The sequence below is a fragment of the Molothrus aeneus genome, chromosome 21, assembly GCF_037042795.1.
Source record: "Molothrus aeneus isolate 106 chromosome 21, BPBGC_Maene_1.0, whole genome shotgun sequence".
NCBI lineage: Eukaryota > Metazoa > Chordata > Aves > Passeriformes > Icteridae > Molothrus > Molothrus aeneus.
The window spans coordinates 3,249,188-3,267,875 of record NC_089666.1 but is presented as its reverse complement, the minus strand read 5'-3'; the positions used below and the strand labels follow the sequence as shown (position 1 = coordinate 3,267,875).

At 46.2% G+C, this 18,688-nt stretch overlaps 1 protein-coding gene across 1 annotated transcript; it reads right to left on the bottom strand.

Moving 5' to 3' along the window:
* Positions 1-8,508: 8,508 nt before the first annotated feature.
* AGTRAP (angiotensin II receptor associated protein) lies at positions 8,509-17,881 on the bottom strand. The gene is made up of 5 exons (XM_066564032.1): positions 17,816-17,881; positions 12,435-12,469; positions 12,110-12,221; positions 11,316-11,514; positions 8,509-9,277 (listed from the first exon to the last, which is right to left on the bottom strand). Exons 1-5 carry the CDS (start codon positions 17,840-17,842, stop codon positions 9,171-9,173), a joined length of 480 nt encoding a protein of 159 aa, XP_066420129.1. The 5' UTR covers positions 17,843-17,881; the 3' UTR covers positions 8,509-9,170.
* Positions 17,882-18,688: the final 807 nt, after the last annotated feature.

The window sequence follows — 18,688 nt, the reverse complement described above, 5'->3', positions numbered from 1 at the left end:
CTGTCCCCAGCCAGTGCTCACCCTCTGGAAGCTGGCAGCTAGCAGACTTGAAGCATGTCTCTGCTGGGCCACCTCCAATTGTGTCCTCCTTTGGTGCTCAAGGCACTGCAGAGCACCAAAGCCCTTCTGAAGCAGCTGGTGTCTGTAAAGCTGTGTGGCTGCCCTCTTCCAAAGGATATATCTCCTCCAGGCTTGGAAACACCTTGCTAGGATTTGTTTGTCACACAAGTGCCAGAAACTTAAAAATGAAAAACAGAGGTGAGTTCCTGTTAACAGAAAGGAAAGTTAAACCAGCCAGGAGGTGGCAATCAGAGTTCAGCCATCAAGTTGTAAAGAGGTTATTTCAAATCATTCTCTCTAAAGAATGGAAAACATGCAATCTCACACCAAATTAAGGAATCACTGTTGCTAAATGGGTAGCAACCTCATTCACATCTTATCCACAAATTTGAGTTTCATCTCATGGATAAGTCTAGCTCCTGATCTTCTCTACTGTGCAGTGAGCACATCAGAATTTGCTGCATTGAAGAGTAGCACTGATGATACCAACACTTCATTTCTAGCAACAACCAAAGCTGAATTTAGAAGATAGCATTGAAAAGATACAGAAATTATATTTCAGGTCATGCTCCATTCTAAATTACAACCCTTTGAAAAGAAGTGGATGCAGCCCTCAGCCAACCACAGCAGATTCATGCAGGCTAAGTCCTAAACCCAAATGTTCCTAGGGACATGGCTCCTTAGCCACTTGCCAGAAGTGCTCCTTGGTTAACCACTAGCACACTCATACTCAAACACAGAGTCTTTTTACCTTTGCTCATTCACCTTCAATGACCAGAAGCTGTTCTCTGAGATCTGCAAACAGACAAGAGACAGTAATTCACAATTATTCATGCTGCTCCACTCTATTGAAGAATTTGTCTTTGTGGCACATATCATTTTGGATGGAGACCAGAGCAGGACTGCCTCAAGATCATGTATTATGTGGGATGCCTTGGACACTGCTCCTACACCACTGCTCTGTGAATATTCTGATATACTTCAGACATAAAAAGGCACGAGAAGCCTGAAATCTCAGGGCCCTGCAACAATGCACAGAGTAAAATCCAGTTTAATGCTTTCCCTCAGCATGCAGATCAGTGAATATAACCAGGTGTTTACATTGCCAAAACAACCAAGCTGACAAGCTGGTCTTTAGGAAGAAACATGTGAGATGGAAAGATGCATATGTTGGGATGAAGAAGGACTGTAAGAGATGAGATTGTGGCTATTCAGTACCAAGCAAAAACGATAGGACAAGCATCCCCATCACTTGTACCTCAACTCTGCACCTCTAGCAAGTGGCAGAAACAAGCACAAGTAACGGCTGTGAACAGAGATGCTTCACAGTGACCACACCCTCACCTCTCTGGGCACAGTTTTCTGTGTCTGGTTCCCTTCTTCACAGCACCGCGGTTCTTTGGCATTCCTTTCTACAGAACATTCTTCAGACTGCTCAAGATTGCCATCAGCTTCCAAATTCCACCGGCTGCTTTGGCAGGAGTATTTGTTTCTCCTTCCTTCTCTGCTCATGCTCATACAATCTACATCAGAATGTTCATTAAAGCCTTCTTCAAGCGGGGTACCCAAAGGATTGCACTGGCTGCTGCCAACTGCAGCTGTTCTTCTGCCTGCTGGTGATCTGGAGTGAGACACTTCTGACTCTTTGCTGCACTTAACATCAGAGCTGTTGACTACAGATTTAACACTAAGCTGCTGGCCTGGTCTAAACTCTTTATCTCCAGGATGAGAAGCAATGCTCACACACACTTCTGTAGGAGTCCCACACATGGCTACACGAACATTCCTCTGAGCACCCCCCAAATCTGTCTCCAGTAACACCTGCAGACCCTCTGGATCCAGACTGGCTGAAAGGTCTTTCTTCCAAGACTCAGCACATGGAGACCCTCCATTAGATGTCTGTTCTCCTTTAACAACCCTTCCAGGAGAATGACTTTTTCTGTGAACATAAAGACTACCAGTTTCCACAGATGGCTTCATCAGGGACTGGCATCTGAAGAAAGGGGAGCAACTGAAGGAGGAATCTGCTTCTGTACCCACTAGCCTGCCAGAGCCCACTCCAGAAGCAAGGGTTTGTGGTTGGATGCCACCTGAAATTTTGGTTCTCCATGTGTTGGAGCCAATGTATCTGGATCTGTAAGAGCCAGAGAGAGGCTCAGCAGGACTGAAGTCTCTTGTCACTGCACTAAGGCTCCAGTCTTTAGCAAATGGGACGCTCCATTTCAATCTTGCCTGAGCAGCACTGGTTCTTACTGCAGCTAGCTGTTCTCCCATGGTCAGGATACTGGGACTTAAATCATCAGGAGCAAAGTATGAATGGCCAAAGACTGGAGAAGACTCAGACTCCAGAGGGAGGGAAGCCCGTATCCCCATCAAAGCACTTTCTTGCTTAAGCCTCTGGACTGAATAGTACAAGCTAGCAGAAATCTGTGAGGATTGCAAAAGAGACTGAAAAGACTCCAGATTAGATGGATCAAGATTCCCCAGGGCCAGGGCTGAACTGTGACAAGTGTTCACACTTTCACCTGAGCTCCTTAAAGAAGGACCCACCCCTAATTCACGCCTAAGAGGGGAATCTGCAGCATGAGATGACAAAGGTGCATTGACCACTTAAGGGCTCACAGGATTCATATAAGAAGCAGCAGAAGGCTGATGCTGTTGGCTTTCCACCAACATTGTTGGCTTTTCACCAACAGTGTGACCATAATCACAATTATTGTTCCTTCTTTCTGAACAGTGATGGTGAACAGTGGGTATGGAGCAGCTACCAGCTGCCTTGGCTCCCAGATGGTGTTGTGGAGGAAAGTCAATGCTCCCACTCCTTCTCCCCTCCAAAACACAAGGCTCAAGGTGAAAGTGCCTCAGCAGGGAGGACTGACCAAGCAAGATGGGGACTCTATGAACTACACTCTTAGAGCTGTGCTGCTGCAGCCTAGAGCACAGACTATTCTGCTGCAGCAGGCAGGAGCTGGAGACCTGGCTGGCAGTGTCCAGGAAGGGCTGAGAAGGGCAGGAGAGATGAGTCTGTCTTCAGACTGGGATCTCTTCCCATCTGACTCAGGCCAGGGATGAGAAATGTCTACTTGACTTCTAGTGCCCAAATACAGATTGAAATTCACGCTCTTCTGAATGTTTCTTTGCTCTGAAGAAAAACAAGAAGAAATATAAGCAAAGGACTGTGAGTATTTCCTATCTCATCTTGCCTAGTTTGCCAAAGGCTTTGGGTACTTTCCTTGTGAATTTCTTGTCTCTGATCCACCAGCCTCAGTCCTGAAAGTGTTATGGACACTACTCTCTTCCTGTTTTTCAGCAGACAATCGTATCTGGCAGAGCAGGAATGAGTGAAAAGGACAGATTCAGTTCTCCACAAAAAACCTGGAAAACAAAGACTTCCAGCATTATACACCAGCAGCCTCAGAAGGAGTCTGTTGCTAGCAAGGCTGAATTATCCCAAGCTCAAGACTACACAGAGTGATTTCTTTTTGTCTGCACTAAAGGATGAAACCATGTTTACATATTCATAAAATCCACACTGTCCCCTAATCTGGAAGATTTACAGCATAGCTGGAAGACCTAATGTGCAGTCTAGCCACTAAGTCTGATGGTTATACATATAACAATCATGCTGAAAATGGATTCTTAAGTTGCTGCTAACAGGCAAGTGCAATTTGAGAGGACTGGGGTTCCATTCCCTCAGATTTTAAAAGCAAGTTGTCAATCACTGTCATTCTAACTACCATTCTTTTCCTCCTCTCTTTTAAAAAATGAAAATGGTATTCCATAAAGACACACACATCTTAAAGCTCCCCTAGTCAATCTGAGAAGAGACAGCAACGAAATCAATGCCCATTGTCTTTTTCAAACACGCTCTAATCCCAGAAAGCCTCCTGCCAAATTGCACTGTTTCGAAGCTGTGTTTATCTCATTCTCTTCTAAGGGAACATTGGAGGCTCAGTTGTCCCTGTTTGTAACAGCTCATTTTTCCCTCTCACATGCAAACTCCTCCAGTAATCACCACAATCTGGGGAGCAAACACAGTTTCTAAAGCAGCAGGAGACAGTCAGGCGGTGCTGCAATTATCCCTGGGAACTGCTGTTACTGCCTTTCATACATCACCGAGGGTGCCACCGACCGAAAGATCCCATTATTTCTTCCAGACCAGTTGAAGTTGGCAACTACAGAGTGAACAGACAAAGCACAGCTGCCTTCCTTAGGGTGCCTATCACTGCATGAAGTATAACCACAAAATGCACTGGACTGGTGTTCCATGGAAGCACTCCTTGCATCCCAGAAACACCCAATCAACAAGCAATGTATCACAAAAGGGTGTTACAAAGGATTTAAATTGCAAAAGGACATAAACCCACCACGTTTTTCAGTGATATTTTGTTCTGTGAACACCCAAAACCTGGCTCTGGACTACTTTATGCTCAAGAATCTGGACATAATCTATTTCCTTGATAAAAATCTATTTTCTTGATAATATTTTCTTGATAACTTGTGATTTTTTTAGCTCTCCATTTCAATTATTTGTGCTAGGTACCAGGTTCTCACCACATCACCATGGTTATTTCAGGTGGTGTTCTTCACCTCACTCATTCCTAATTTCAGCCTCATTGAGATCTGGAAGAAATAGTATTCTTTCAAAATCACATTTGTCTGCCTTCTGAAATTGCTACTCAGATCTTTAACATAACAGCTTTTAAGCAGTAGGGTTAATCTCAGTCACAACAAGATCTTAGGAAGATCTTTTTTAAAACTTCTTCTGAGGCCAAAAGATTCTCAAGGCAAACTGCACATTTTATGAACTGCAAAATCCATGACCAATGGATTTTATGTTAGTTTTTATGATTCCAACTAAAACATTTAATGCATGTTTACTATATACACACTAACACATTAAAACCTAAAACAAATTCAATTAAGCAAATAAAAATTAAGATGATCAAGTTATTTCTGTTGCTATAAGCAAAAGGAAATAAACAGCACAGATAATGAAAAGTGAATCAAACTCTTTCAAGCAAATACCATTTCAGCAATACAGTAACAACACCAGACCCATAATAAATACATTTACACTGCACACACAGCGCTTATTCCCCATCCCTGCAGGTCAAGACTGATCCATTTCATATTCCAAGTAGGGGCCAGTGATTACTCCAAGCTCACATTTCAGCTGCCTTAGAAAGCAGGTTTTTTTTTCCAAAACACTGCTCAGCATTACAAACCAAACCAACCATCACTGCCGTGATGCCTGTGAAATCAACAAGTATTGGAATATTACCAATATAGCCTGACGGGACGTGCCTGAGCTGTCTGGTTCTTGCTGCTGAACCAAAAAGTGGCAACTGTGGTGTTTTCACCTCAGAGACACTTTTGGCTGGCTGGATGCTGCAGCTGGGTGCTTGGAGGCAGGTCCCCGCATGCAGGAGCTCCAATGGCTGCAGGAGGGAGCTTCCCCCCATAACAGGGTCTGCTCCTCAGGTTTACCTTTGGTAGAGAAGCTTTAAGGCGATGGTGAAGGAAAGGAATTGGTTCTGATGCAGGATTTGGATCCAGAGCTTTATTCGGGCCCTCAGGCCTCTGAATGCAGCAACAGCTCCAACAGAACTCCCTGAACCGCGTAGCTGCTGGCTCTTTTAACCCCGGGGAGAGGGGCAGGGAAGGGGTAGGGATCCCACCAAGCAGGTACATAGAAGGAGGTCTGAAGGGACAAAGGACACCCGGATAGCTTAATGTCTCCCTAGGGGTAGAGGGCATCTTTTGAATTCTGCCAATCACTCAATGCCCTTCTGCAATTCCAGGACTGACAGACAGTGCTGGGCAGGGGGCGAGGGAGGGGGAAGAAGAGCGACTGACACACCTGGGGAAGGAATCTTCAGGGAGAAACCCGGAGTATCTGAGGCAAACCATGACATCACACCGCAACAAACAATCACACACAGGTAGTCCTCCCTCTGCAGCGCGGCCATCCAAGCACCCAGGAGGCAGTAGTGGGAGTGAGAAACTCCTCACCCACGGAAACTCCACTTACCCCACTCCGAGAGGCACCGGCGGCACTACCGGGCCCCGGGGACCGACCACACTGAGCGTCGGAGCCGGCACCTCCTTCGCGGCCACAGCCACCCTCGGCCCCCTCAGCGCCCGCTCCAGCTGCGGCTCCATAAGCAGCTTATCCCCCCGATTAGGTCGGTCACCGGGGCTACAGATGGCCGGGAAAAGCCGCTCTGGGCCATGGCTAATTAAAGCCGGGGCCCGGCCGGGGAGAGGGGGGTTCATGCCGGGCGGGAGCCGTGTCTGTCCCGGGCAGTGCCTCAGGACAGCTGCCACGGCTTCCTCTCCAAGCAGAACCCGAACCCGTCAGCGCTGAGGGAGGCACCTGCGGGAGCCGTGCCTGTCCCGGGCACCCGAACCCGTCAGCGCTGAGGGAGGCACCTGCGGGAGCCGTGTCTGTCCCGGGCAGTGCCTCAGGACAGCCGCCATGGCTTCCTCTCCAAGCAGAACCCGAACCCACCAGCGCTGAGGGAGGCACCTGCGGGAGCCGTGCCTGTCCCGGGCAGTGCCTCAGGACAGCCGCCATGGCTTCCTCTCCAAGCAGAACCCGAACCCACCAGCGCTGAGGGAGGCACCTGCGGGAGCCGTGTCTGTCCCGGGCAGTGCCTCAGGACAGCCGCCATGGCTTCCTCTCCAAGCAGAACCCGAACCCACCAGCGCTGAGGGAGGCACCTGCGAGAGCCGTGCCTGTCCCGGGCAGTGCCTCAGGACAGCCGCCATGGCTTCCTCTCCAAGCAGAACCCGAACCCACCAGCGCTGAGGGAGGCACCTGCGGGAGCCGTGCCTGTCCCGGGCAGTGCCTCAGGACAGCCGCCATGGCTTCCTCTCCGCCCTCCTTCCCAACCCGAACCCGCCAGCGCTCAGGGAGGCACCTGCCCTGGGCGGGCTGGGCTTAATGCTGGGAGCTGCCTGCTCACCGCCAAAACGCCGGACACAGCAGGAGCCGAGGGTTTAAAAAAACAAAGCAAAACCAGCCGAATGGAGCATCGCAGCTCTCTGGGTGAGATCTCACTGACCCCCCCTGAGAGGCAGCAAGGCCGTGCTCTGGCACAGCAGCTCCGTGAATCCCCTCACACCCTCCTGAGCCAGATACAAACACTCTTCTTCCTCCTCAGCCAGGAGAGGGGTCTGTTTTTATCATCACCTCTGATTTACTGCCAAAATAGGTTTCCTTGAGGCACTGTAAGATCAGTGTTACTCGTGAGGGGTTTGTTTTTATCATCACCTCTGATCTACTGCCCAAAATAGGTTTCCTTGAGGCACGGTAAGATCAGTGTTACTTGTGCTTCTTGGAGCTCCCAAATGTACCAAATTTCCCACAGAAAAACCCATGGCAGGTCAGCTAGATGGGTATTTCCAATGTGTAACATCTGGGAAGGCCTCCCTAAATATAACTGACTGTGCCAACACCCAAACCCCACAGCATTAAATGCGTGATTTTCAGTCTTTGGTCCATGGATTGAGGTGAAAAAAGCATTTAAATGTCTTATTCAGGGCTCTGTGCTGTCACTGTACAGTTCTAAAGAGCTGAAAAAACCCATTCACATAAAGACTCTGGAACTCCACAAGCCCCAGCAATTTCTGCCTACTCTTTCCTTCTTTGCCATCTAATCACATGAACAGGCAATTTCTAGTCTTGTGCCCTATTATATGTAAAGCCTGAAAAAAGAATGTATAACGTTTTTATGGCATTTACCATGTGTTTGGTTCAGGTAGATCAAAAAGTCAATGTCATGCTTGTGCAGCAGAGTAGAGGAAGCATCTGCTTACATTTGAAGTGATGGAAGTTGGGAGAAATCTGCTTGGTTTTAAAAATACAAATGGCACGTTTCTGGAGGTTACAGCAAAGTCAACAGAGGTCTTGGTTACTAAAGAATCAACACAGCAGAAGGTCTTGTCAGGGGAAATGCAGTCGTAAAATAACAGATATAAACTTTGCCAATGAACTTGCTTCAGAAAAATACCTATCTTCCTAGCACTAGAATTCTCCCAAAGTTAACATACTCATTTTCTTCTGTAAATGAATCCCGTTGAGATGTGGTTGTTTGTGTGCTTCTGGGGTTTTGTTTGCTTGGTTTTCTTTTTTTAGAATCTTACCTGAAAGCCACAGCAGGACAGATTTATCGTGCATAACAACAGAGCCTATAGTTTGTCACACCCAATGGAACTCACATCTACAGTGTAAATAAGTCCATCTTTCCCCAGTCATTTTACTAGCCCATCTTCCCACCCACAATTATATGCAGTATTTTCTATTTCTCAGAGTAAAGCTTAGGCTAAAAGCCATCAGAGCCCTGTAGACCTTCCCCCATAATGACCCTCCCAGATTGCCTGGCTACAGTCCCAAGCCCTCAGGAAAAGCCACATTTTCAAATGAGACATAAGTGACCAGTGTAACTTTTTCTAACACAGAAAATCTGTGTTCATTTTATAGTTTTCTTAGAAAAATGTAACATTTCAAGTTCTGTTAAGACAAGCAGCTAAAGGCAAAAGGATATTTCAAGGCACAAAGGATTTGTAATCTACATTCAACAGTCATTTTTAAGTATCCTGAAGGATATTCAACTTGCTTAAAAGCATCAGTTAATAAAACCCAATACCAGATACTGGGAGCACAAGAAGTTAAATAATGCCATCAAAAAAAGCTCTTGGGAACTCCCAGGTGTTTCCTGGAAATACATCTGCATAAAATCAGGCTACACTGTATTGTTTTAGGCAGTCCATAAGCCTTTTAAAGATTGCTTGTCCAGGAGAACTTTGAGTGGTTCTCTTATAAAGAAGAGGAAGCACAATGGAAGATGCAGAAGGTGCATGCAGTCACATGTACAGGGGAGGGATTTAGGGGGAGGGAAGAAAGGAGAGAACTGGGATTGCACAGTGCTGAATATGACACCTCCAAGATCTCCTGGACTTACTGCAGCACCCATCTGCCTAACCTTTAGGTAGGCAAAAGAAACATCAGATCTTCTCTTATTTTCCCAGTAGCAGGTGCTGCTCAGTGGGAAGAGGAAGGCTTGGCTGGGCAAGGGCAGTGTCTCTGCTGGCTGCAGGGTGCCTCAGTAGGGTGGCTGGGCTGCCTTGCTTGAGGAAGGCCACTGTGGAGGAGCCTCTGGCTGATCAATGGGCTCATAGCTGCTGCTGTCCCGGCCTGCACTGGTGACACCTGAATGGAGATGGAAGAGAACAAGCTTGGCACAAAGGCAAAAGCACAAGAACTGAATGCTCTAGAAGAAACTAACAGCTCAGGAGCACACATTTTACCAGCTCCCCCAGCACCTGTGGTCTGTGATCCTCACTAAACAGGAGGTAAGGAAAGTCATCCTTCCAACATGCCTGTTCTTTCCTTGAGAACCACTCTCTCAGCAGCTACATGGCTGTGTGGAAAGCAAGACCCACAATACCCCATAGCAGCACAACAGGTTCCTGTAGCTGTATTTCAGCAAGATAAAGTGCATGAGAACTCAGGGAAAAATGAACAGACAGAGCCAGAAGCTGCAGGAACTGTGGCTAGCTGACAGCATAGATTTAAAGGAATGATACATCCATGAACCCCTCTTCCCAACAATGCAGCTAAGCCTCAAGTGTGGTACCAAATTTGAGTCCAGCAGTGCTCCTAACTGCACCATGAACAATTTGTCTGTGCAAAATCATGTTACTGTCCAGGGGATGAGCAGGGAAAGAGGAGGCAGAGAATATCCATGGACAGCTCTTTGCCTATGGGCATTTGCCATGGGGAGAAGGCAACTTGAATCACAGATAGCCACCAGACTATGAGGGATTTGTTCTAAGCAGCAAGGATGCTCCCAGGCAACAAAGAGGGACTTAGTGTAGAAGGAAAACAAGACAGAAAAGGCCAGGAAAATTTCAACACTGGTGGGTTCAAAAGAAAATGCCAGATAGCAGGAAAATAAGAGGAAATTTGTCAAGCACATTCATCACAAAGCAACACACAGTACTGAAAATCTTGTAAGAAAGACAGTTCAGGAGAGGATATCAAACTACAAAGTGTCTTAATTCCCACCTGTGCCTGAGAGGAGACTCTCAGTTTGGCATAGTGTGGTTGAAAAGAAGTGCAAGAGATGAACTCCTCAATGATACCAATACTTTCTATACAGATATTGAATCCCAATGACAAGCACAGTGAGCAGCTAATAAAAACTGACACAAAAAAGGCACTGCAGGTGACTCACATGCCTCCTGACCCAGGAGACATAAGACACATCCATCTGGATTTCCACAAGTAGCTGGCAGAGATGACATCCACACTCCACTAGCAGAGAGGTGCAAATACCACACAGTACCCTAAGCCATGGTTTCTTTCCATGGCTTCTCCTCCCCTGCAGGTTTCCACCTCTTTTCACAGGAGTGTGAGCTTTGCTACCACCAAAGCTTCCAGACACTGTAATGCAGGTACACCATCTTTTTTCCTGCACAGCCTTCTCAGGATGACAAACAGAACTGTGACAGGCTGCAGGTTTTGCCAGCATGAATTCAAACAACAATCCCTGGCAAACAATCAATCCCTGGCAGCTGCCCAGGCATGAATTACTACCAGGAATGCTTGGCAAAGCTGACCAAAACCCAGAACATCTAGCCACAGCCCATCCTCTCTGACAAATCTTCCACATTATCCTTTTCAAATACAACCAGGGGAAAATTAAATGTCTCTAAGCTAACTCCCATCAGGTAAACATTAGTCCCAATTTCTATATGAGGAACAAAGTCCAAAGCAATCAAGGTAAATAGGACATGTGAGGCCCACATGGAGTTAGAAATCCAGATTTATTTCCCTCTTGTTCATAATCCAGCCAGAGGAAATACTGCCTCTACTCTCCCCCTGAAGGAAAAAACAAAGGGTTGACAAAGAAAGGACACCCAAGAGTTTCCAACAAACACACAAATGCAGGAGGAGGAAGAGAGGAAAAGCCTCTCAACACCATTGTGGGCAAAATGGTGTTGAGATGTCAAAATGTCAAAATCTTCAGTTCTGCAAGGGGAGAGAGGAAGAATATAAATTTAAGGCCAAAGACACACCAGGATGACAAAATGGGATAACAAACATGAGCAAGACAGAGCGAGCACCCTGTGTGCCTGGAATGAAGGGCAGAACCCAGTGCACAGAGCTCAGCTGAAGGGTCCAAAGTGCAAGGCAGTCCTGAGGGGGTGGCCCACACTGACATGGAAGCAGAGGAAGCTCCTACCTATGTTCAAGGAGTACTCTCCTCCACGCTCCCGATACATCCGATACACCAAGTAGCAGGACACGGGCTTGAGGAGGAGGCTGAAGATGGCCATGCCCACACTGAAACGCTTGGCATCACTGAGGTAGTCATTGGAAGGGTAGAAGATAGAGATGTGAATGATGTCTGTGAGGACTGTGAGCAGCAGGCCAGTCAAGAACTGGAAACAAGGACAGAGAATGGGACATGAACAGAACAAGGGTTTAACCACCGACAGTAACAGTCAGTATCTGTTTCCTGCAAGATCTGTGTTGCACAATCATCCTTCACCCCAGTATCACACAGCACTCTTGGCACTGCCCCAGGCAGACAGATGCTCCTAGATAAATGATCTTGTATTTCATGCTTTTTCCTGTCAGATATCTTCTCATAATATATTCTAGGATTGTTTATTTTTTTTTGCTAATCTATTCAATGTTCAGAAAAGGGTTTTACAGAGCCCCTCCAACTGAAGCATATGAAACACTTTGAGTCCTCATCTGGCATTACAATTCACAACAGCAGGTTGTGAAAAAAAGGAAGAATCAAGTATGTCTCATCCCTGAGAAGAAAAATAATTGACAGTGAATGCTTTTCACCATGGTTTACAGAGTTCATAGATTTATGAACTCTTAAAAAAAAAACCAAAAAAAACAAACCCACCCAAACAGGGAGCTTCTGTATTGGGAGCAGCTGAAAATCATCACTGGCTCAAAGACTCTGCCCTCCACCCTCTTCCTGAGCAGCCTGGGGGAGACCAGCACTCTTACACTCACCATGGTTATGGCATCAAGGGAATCTCGCTGCACAATGGCCCAGATCCCCACTGCAAGGACACTGAAATTTCCCCAGGCATAGGAGAGTGGCAACATGTAATTCATGCATCCCCTGCCAAATGAGACAAAAAAAAAACCAGTTCACATTCACAATAAGCCTGCAACAGTTTGGTTTCATCCCTGTTCCCATACAAACACCTCACTCTTAGATGGAGGATTTTCTTGCAAACAGGCACAAACAGGGAGTGCTGATTCCCAGGGAACATCCCATTCCTAGTTTGAAGGAATACCCTCTTCTCCCCCAGGCCAGACACTAATCACTCACCACACTGTGAGCAGCCAATGTACCAGAATGATGGCCTATGGAAAAAAAACAACAAACAGGAAGACAGGTTAGCATGTTGGGAGAACTCTGGGAGGATCAATGGCACCATCTTGTTCCCAAGGGATGGGTGGAAGAGTGGCTTGGACCCATGAACCAGTGCAGAAAGATGGTGAAGCAATTGGGACAGTGAAGACAAAGCCATTTTTCTCCACATCTGTTGCTGAGTATGTCCTGTGGTGCTACACTGTAGTCATTCACCCTTCTTGTCATCTCTGTCAACATCTGATTCAGGGACCACTCAGCCTTTTCTAAGTGAGTTATTAATTTTAATAATAATTTCTTATTAACACCGTGCTAGCACAGTTTATACATGACCAATCTGGCATCCCATCACCAAAAAGCCCATAGACAGCCATGCCTGCAGCTCCCAGAATTTCCCTCCAGTCCTCAGCAAATCACTCTTTTGCCTCCTTCCAGTCTGTTCAGAGCAGTGGTCCAATCTCACTGCAGTATTAACAGACCTGAAGGCTTCTTCCAGGACTCTGGGAACCTGATCCTGCCAGAGCACACAGCTTTTCACTCCCAGTGAAGCCACTAGGTCCAACTGCCAGCATGCCCTGAGTAGCAGGAAGATAATGCTGTCACAAATTCTGTACTTTGCAGGTGTCCTTAGTGATCCTGGTCCTTGTGCTTAATAGGACAAATCCATGAAAAAAGGATTATACTGTAATAAGTGATACAAGGATTCTCTTCACCACCACTTGCCATTTTTGTAACCAAGGAAACATACCCTACATGTTTATTCAGAGAGCAAATGGGAACAAAAATATATCACTTCAGGCTTTTTCTACATCTACAGCCTGCTGGTCACTCCAGCAAAGGGAGATCACTCATATTTACTCTCTAAACATTTGTGAAAGCAAGAATTTGGAAGACAGGCTCTATTAACAGCCTCACTAAAGAAAGGCTGAAGCCTGGACATATCAGAGGATCCATGGGATACAGGTGCACTTTCATTTTTTCCTAGCTGTGAGAAAGGCTCCAAATTGGCATTTCTGCTGACTTTGGTATTAAAGAAACCAAACCTACATTACCAAAACCCCTCTGAAGCACACTCCCCCATTCCAAAGGAAAAAAAAACAAAGAAAACTGGGAAATGAGTACACAGCAAAAGCCTAAGTTACTGAGTGGACACAGGACAGCTGGATGCAGATAGGAGCATTAAGACACAAAAAAAAAATAATTAAGATCTACTGACACCCTGCTAAATTCCTTGACTTAAAACATCTCTCTATGCTCTAACTGAAAACAAAACTAGTTGCTGGAGGAGAGAGTGAAGCTGTGAAGCTGTGACATAAGTGAGGCACAGTCAGGAAAGCACAGGGCTGGCCCAGCTGCTGGGCTCACACTGCTCTGCCAGGACACCACAATGCAAATGATTTTCCTGCTCTTCCTTCACTGCACTGCCCCATCACAGCTGCTGAGCACTCACCACACTTTGCTGTAACTTCCAACACTGCTTAGACAGATTTTTACTAATTAATTTTTTAAATTGTTCATGAAAGATTACAAAATGCTTCACCAACCCTCATGCTTCTCCTTCTCCCAAATTGTACCACAGACACACTTGAAAAACTGCTAATCAGTAAAATACAAGATATTCCTGGATATGAGAATGGAGACATGCAAATAGCGTTTACTCAAGAGACTATCACAACATCAGGAAAATTCTTAATTAGGTAGTATTTAATTGCATGTTCCATACCCTCCAGACCCCTCAAAGCTCACCAGTTAACATAATTAGGCAGGGTGGGTTTTTTTTAAAGCTGTCTAGATCAATATTGCAGTTACTAAATTATGAAGTGTGTTTAGAAGTCAGGTAAGCTAGGGCTGATACTATGAATGACTGCTGAAATAAAACCAAGATATTCCCTTATTAGTTATTAGTCCAATTTATCTGACAGTTCTTCAGTGCAATATGGAATTGGCTGGTGGTGTTGGTATGCTTCAACATAGAAAATATAGTGTTAATAAAAACCTACAAGTTACTATGTGAGATTAGTTAATTTGCAGGCAGTCTCCTGATAAAACAGCAGAAGAATTTAAAATGTTTCCATCTATCCAAGGACTTAAGTCTGTAGCTAAGACAGACATACATTTCTTCTTCCGAGAAAACAACTCCAAAGTTATTGATGAACTAGTGGTGAGAGCAGAAAATAAGAAAGGTGGGTCCTTTGTCTCCATCTCTTCTGGGAAAAAGGATGGCCATGTAATTAAAAGCACCCCATTGGAAACTGGGGAGAGCTGAGGAGAATTCCTGCCTCCTTTGCAAATCCCAGCATGTGATGGAACTAATTGCCAAGCTTAAAAAGAGCCTAGGTCTGCCAGGGTCTCATTAGAGGGGAAACTCTGTGGAATAGGAACTCCTTTAAACATGCTTCAGCACAGAGCTTAGCACAAGATTGAATTTTGACCAAGTTAAAAATGAAACAGTTCCAAATTACAATTATTTTCTTGTTGTATCTAAATTTCTATTTTCCAGCGAGCTCACCTACTCTATGAGTGACATTCACCTGAGAACACACACAACCAAAATATGAATCTGACTGGCCACCTGTGAGGATGCTCCTCATTATTTTAACAGAGTGACAATAATGAGAGTGTTTAAGCAGTGGGACAGGCTATCCAATGGGGCTGACAAGGCTCTGTTCTTATTTTAAAACTCAGCTGAATTTTGAGTTGAGCTATTTGATCTAACTTTGCAGTTTGCCTTGCTTTTGAGTAGGAGGTTTAATCACATGGCATACAGACATCTCTATTATTCCTTGATTCTGTGACTTAGCATTTAAAAATGCCTAAGCACAAAATGTGTGTTTCCAGGCACATGAATTGTAGGGCATTGTCCAGGCTTGATCAAAGTCAAACGTTGTATTTCGAGGCTCTGCATGATTATTTCAGTAATCACAGGTGTCAAGCTGTCATGGCACAAGCATGGCTGTGCTGCTTCCCCCGTGTTTTGCTGAGCAGGGCTGTTAGAACCGAGCCAGTAGATCCTGTTCAATGAGCACGTTCCCCACCCACTCCAGGCCAAAGCCTGCTACCTTCATTTTACAGCTCTGCAAGCAGCTTAAAGAGCTACCCCAAGGCTAAGACACTGCTACATTCTGGCACAAACACAGCTCAGTCATGCAGCTTTCTTGGAACCACTTCTATCACAAGGCTCATCTTTAGAATCTCACAGAACCAGTAAGCAGATCCTGCCAATGAATCCCAGCAGTGTGTGTTATTTCCAGGCCCCTTCTGAGTAAGAATCTTCCCCACTTTTGTGGTATTTTATAGGGAATCAGGCCCTAACTCAGGAACAGAATAAAGTGTAGGTAGAACCATTCACTCCCAATTCCTGTCTTTGCAGCTCAGAGCAGAAGTAGCAGACTTGACAACAAGGAATTTCTTAATGCTGAAAACAGTTTGCCCAGGACAAACTCAAACTTATCTGCAAGAGAATTGGGGAATGGTTGCCTGAAACAAGGAAGAAAGGCAACATTTTAGTTTTGTTGTCTTTGTGACTCATTCATTGAAAAGTCAGTGTTTTTCAGCTGCCCTATCTCTATTTCCCACAGTAGAACATGTATTTTGTGTTGGCAAACTTTTTAATTATGTGTCCTTAGTTTTTACTGTTGTTTTAGCATGGGAAAAAATAATCAAACCAAGTTAAAAAACAAAGCAGAAGGCAAGATCTTTTAATCTTCCTAGTGCCCTGGGAATCACACAGTAGTCCAAACTTGTCAGAGCAAAGCATCAGCTAGTTTCCAGAACGTAATATAATCCACAAGCTGGGCCTTGAAAAATCCATTTGCTTACTTGCCTCTAATGAGGGAAGTTGCTTTTCTTGGTGAACTAGTAAGAGAGGTATTCATCATTATAGGAACACCAATCTTTTCTTTAATACAGCCACATGAAAGCTGCCCTGTACAAAGCTGAATTAATAATGGTAGTGAGATAATACTATTCTCCCATCCAACCCATAGGCAGCCTGGTCCAAGGCCACTGCTCACAGCTTAACAAATCAGCAAAAAAAGCCCTGATGTGATCTGTGATGCTTTCAGTCTCTGGACAAAGCTTTAACCAAAGATAGCACCTGAACCATGCTGTATTAAATAAAATCACAAAGTAGTGAAGCTGGGAAAGGACACGAACACCTAGAAATCTCAGGGCTCTCAAAATGTGAAAGACAAAACAAAATAGTGTCACGTATCAGGTAGCAAAGAAGACATCAGAATCAAGCATCAACATCAAAAGCAAACAAAGTATGATTTTAACATCTACTGGCCAGAAGCAAGGAAGCGCTTCTTCCAAAAGTGAAAAATGCTATGTTACTGGTTAAGTCTCTTATATTTCCTTTCTGTGGTTATCAGGTATTCACTGAAATTTCCAAAGTGCCCACAAGTGGAGCCTGCCCTATCCAGCAGAGAAGCAATTGCAGTTATGTATCAGATGATAAGCCTCAAGTAAGTGGGTTTATTTTTCTAAGACACTTTGCCTGACAAGCAAAAGCTTTGTCTCCTCAGGATCTTGTGCAGTGTTTATCTTGGCTTAGCTCTGGTCAGCTGATCTAGGAACCTCCATGGACACTAGTTAATAGCCAGCTGTTGTCTCTGCCCAGTCCTTGGCCACTTCAGCAATATCCCTGAAGTAGGGGCAGACTTTGGAGTCATCACCTGGTGGTTTTAACCAAGAATCATAGAATACACTGAGTTGGAAGGGACCCATCAGGATCACCAACTCCTGGCCCTGCACAGGACACCCCAAGAATTCCATCCTGTGCTTGAGAGCGTTGTCCTAATGCTCCTTGAACTCACACAGGCTCGGCGCTGTGACCACTGCCCTGGGGAGCCTGCTCAAAAACATTTTCCTGACAGCCAAACTAAACCTCCCCCCGACTCGCATTCACGGACTTCAGAACTTCTGCAGCCTTTGCCCACGTGATTTAAAAAAAAAAAAAAAAAAAAGCAGAAACTTCAGTTTTTCCTCCTCGGAGGGCTCGGGTTTCCTCCTCAGAGGGCTCCGTTTTTCCTCCTCAGAGGGCTCCGTTTTTCCTCCTCAGAGGGCTCCGTTTTTCCTCCTCGGAGGGCTCCGTTTTCCCTCCTCGGAGGGCTCCGTTTTCCCTCCTCAGAGGGCTCCGCAGCTCCAGCAGGGCCTCAGCCAGGATCTGTACCGGGCATGCGGCCGGAGAACATGCGAGAGGAGCAGGGTCCAGGGAGGGCCCATCCGATCCGATCCGATCCGAGCGCCCGGGGGGCTCAGCCCGCCGCAGCCGCCCCCAGCCGCCCTCCCGCTCCCCCGGCCCCGCTCCCGAGCCCCGGGGCAGGGGAAGCCCCTACCTTGAGGCTGACGGCCGGCAGCTCCATGGCAGCAGCCCCGGGACAGCCGGCAAGGGCCGGGCTCGGGGACGGAGAGGGGCGGGAGGAGCCGGGACACCGCCCCCGACCCCGCCCGGGCCCGGCCCGGACACGGCGGGCGGTGCGCGGCGGCTCTGGGGCGCACCAGGTACGGAATTTGCATGGAACCCCCGAGGAGGGGAGAGAATGATGCATCTGACTCCAGCTTATCAGAAGGCTAATTAATTACTTTATTATACAGTATTATTTTATATTATATTACGTTACATCTAAACTGAATCTGCCAAGCACTCCACTGCACTCAATCTCGTGACTGTCAGCCGACAGTCCTGACACACACACACCCTGATAGACCAAGGAAACAAAACACCATCACTTTGGGTGAACAATCTCCATATTGCATTCTATTTTTGCACAAACACAGGCACAGCAAGTGATAAGAATTGTTTTTCCTTTCTCTGAGGTTCAGAGAATGTGAAACCCAGAAATATTCTTGGGAAGAATTGTGCCTTGCTTTTCTCTGTGAAGAAAAATACAGGGGGGAGCTATGTTGGAGTTTGCTGAGTGGCAGCTGGTTAGAGGTGTTCCAGCCGAGGAGGCAGCCTGGCTGCTCTGCCTGCCTGACGTGAACTGCTCTGCTTCTGATCTCGTCAATGCCTCAAAGGAGGGTGCCACGAGCATGGTGCCAGACTCTTCTCTGTGGTACCCAGTCACAGGACGGTGGGCATGAACTAAAACACCAGAAGTTCCAGCTAAACATGAGAAAGAACTTCTTTACGGTGAGGGTGGCACAGCACTGGGACAGGCTGCCCTAGAAGGGCATGGAGTCCCTCTGGAGACTTTCCAAACCCAACT

Excerpts from the sequence above, each read along its gene's own strand:
- AGTRAP (XM_066564032.1), bottom strand. The coding sequence starts at position 17,842 with ATGGAGCTGCCGGCCGTCAGCCTCAAG. Across the intron at positions 12,222-12,434 it reads CATTGGCTGCTCACAGTGTG|GGGATGCATGAATTACATGT; the intron begins GTGAGTGATTAG and ends CTCATTTGGCAG. Across the intron at positions 9,278-11,315 it reads AGAGTACTCCTTGAACATAG|GTGTCACCAGTGCAGGCCGG; the intron begins GTAGGAGCTTCC and ends ATCTCCATTCAG.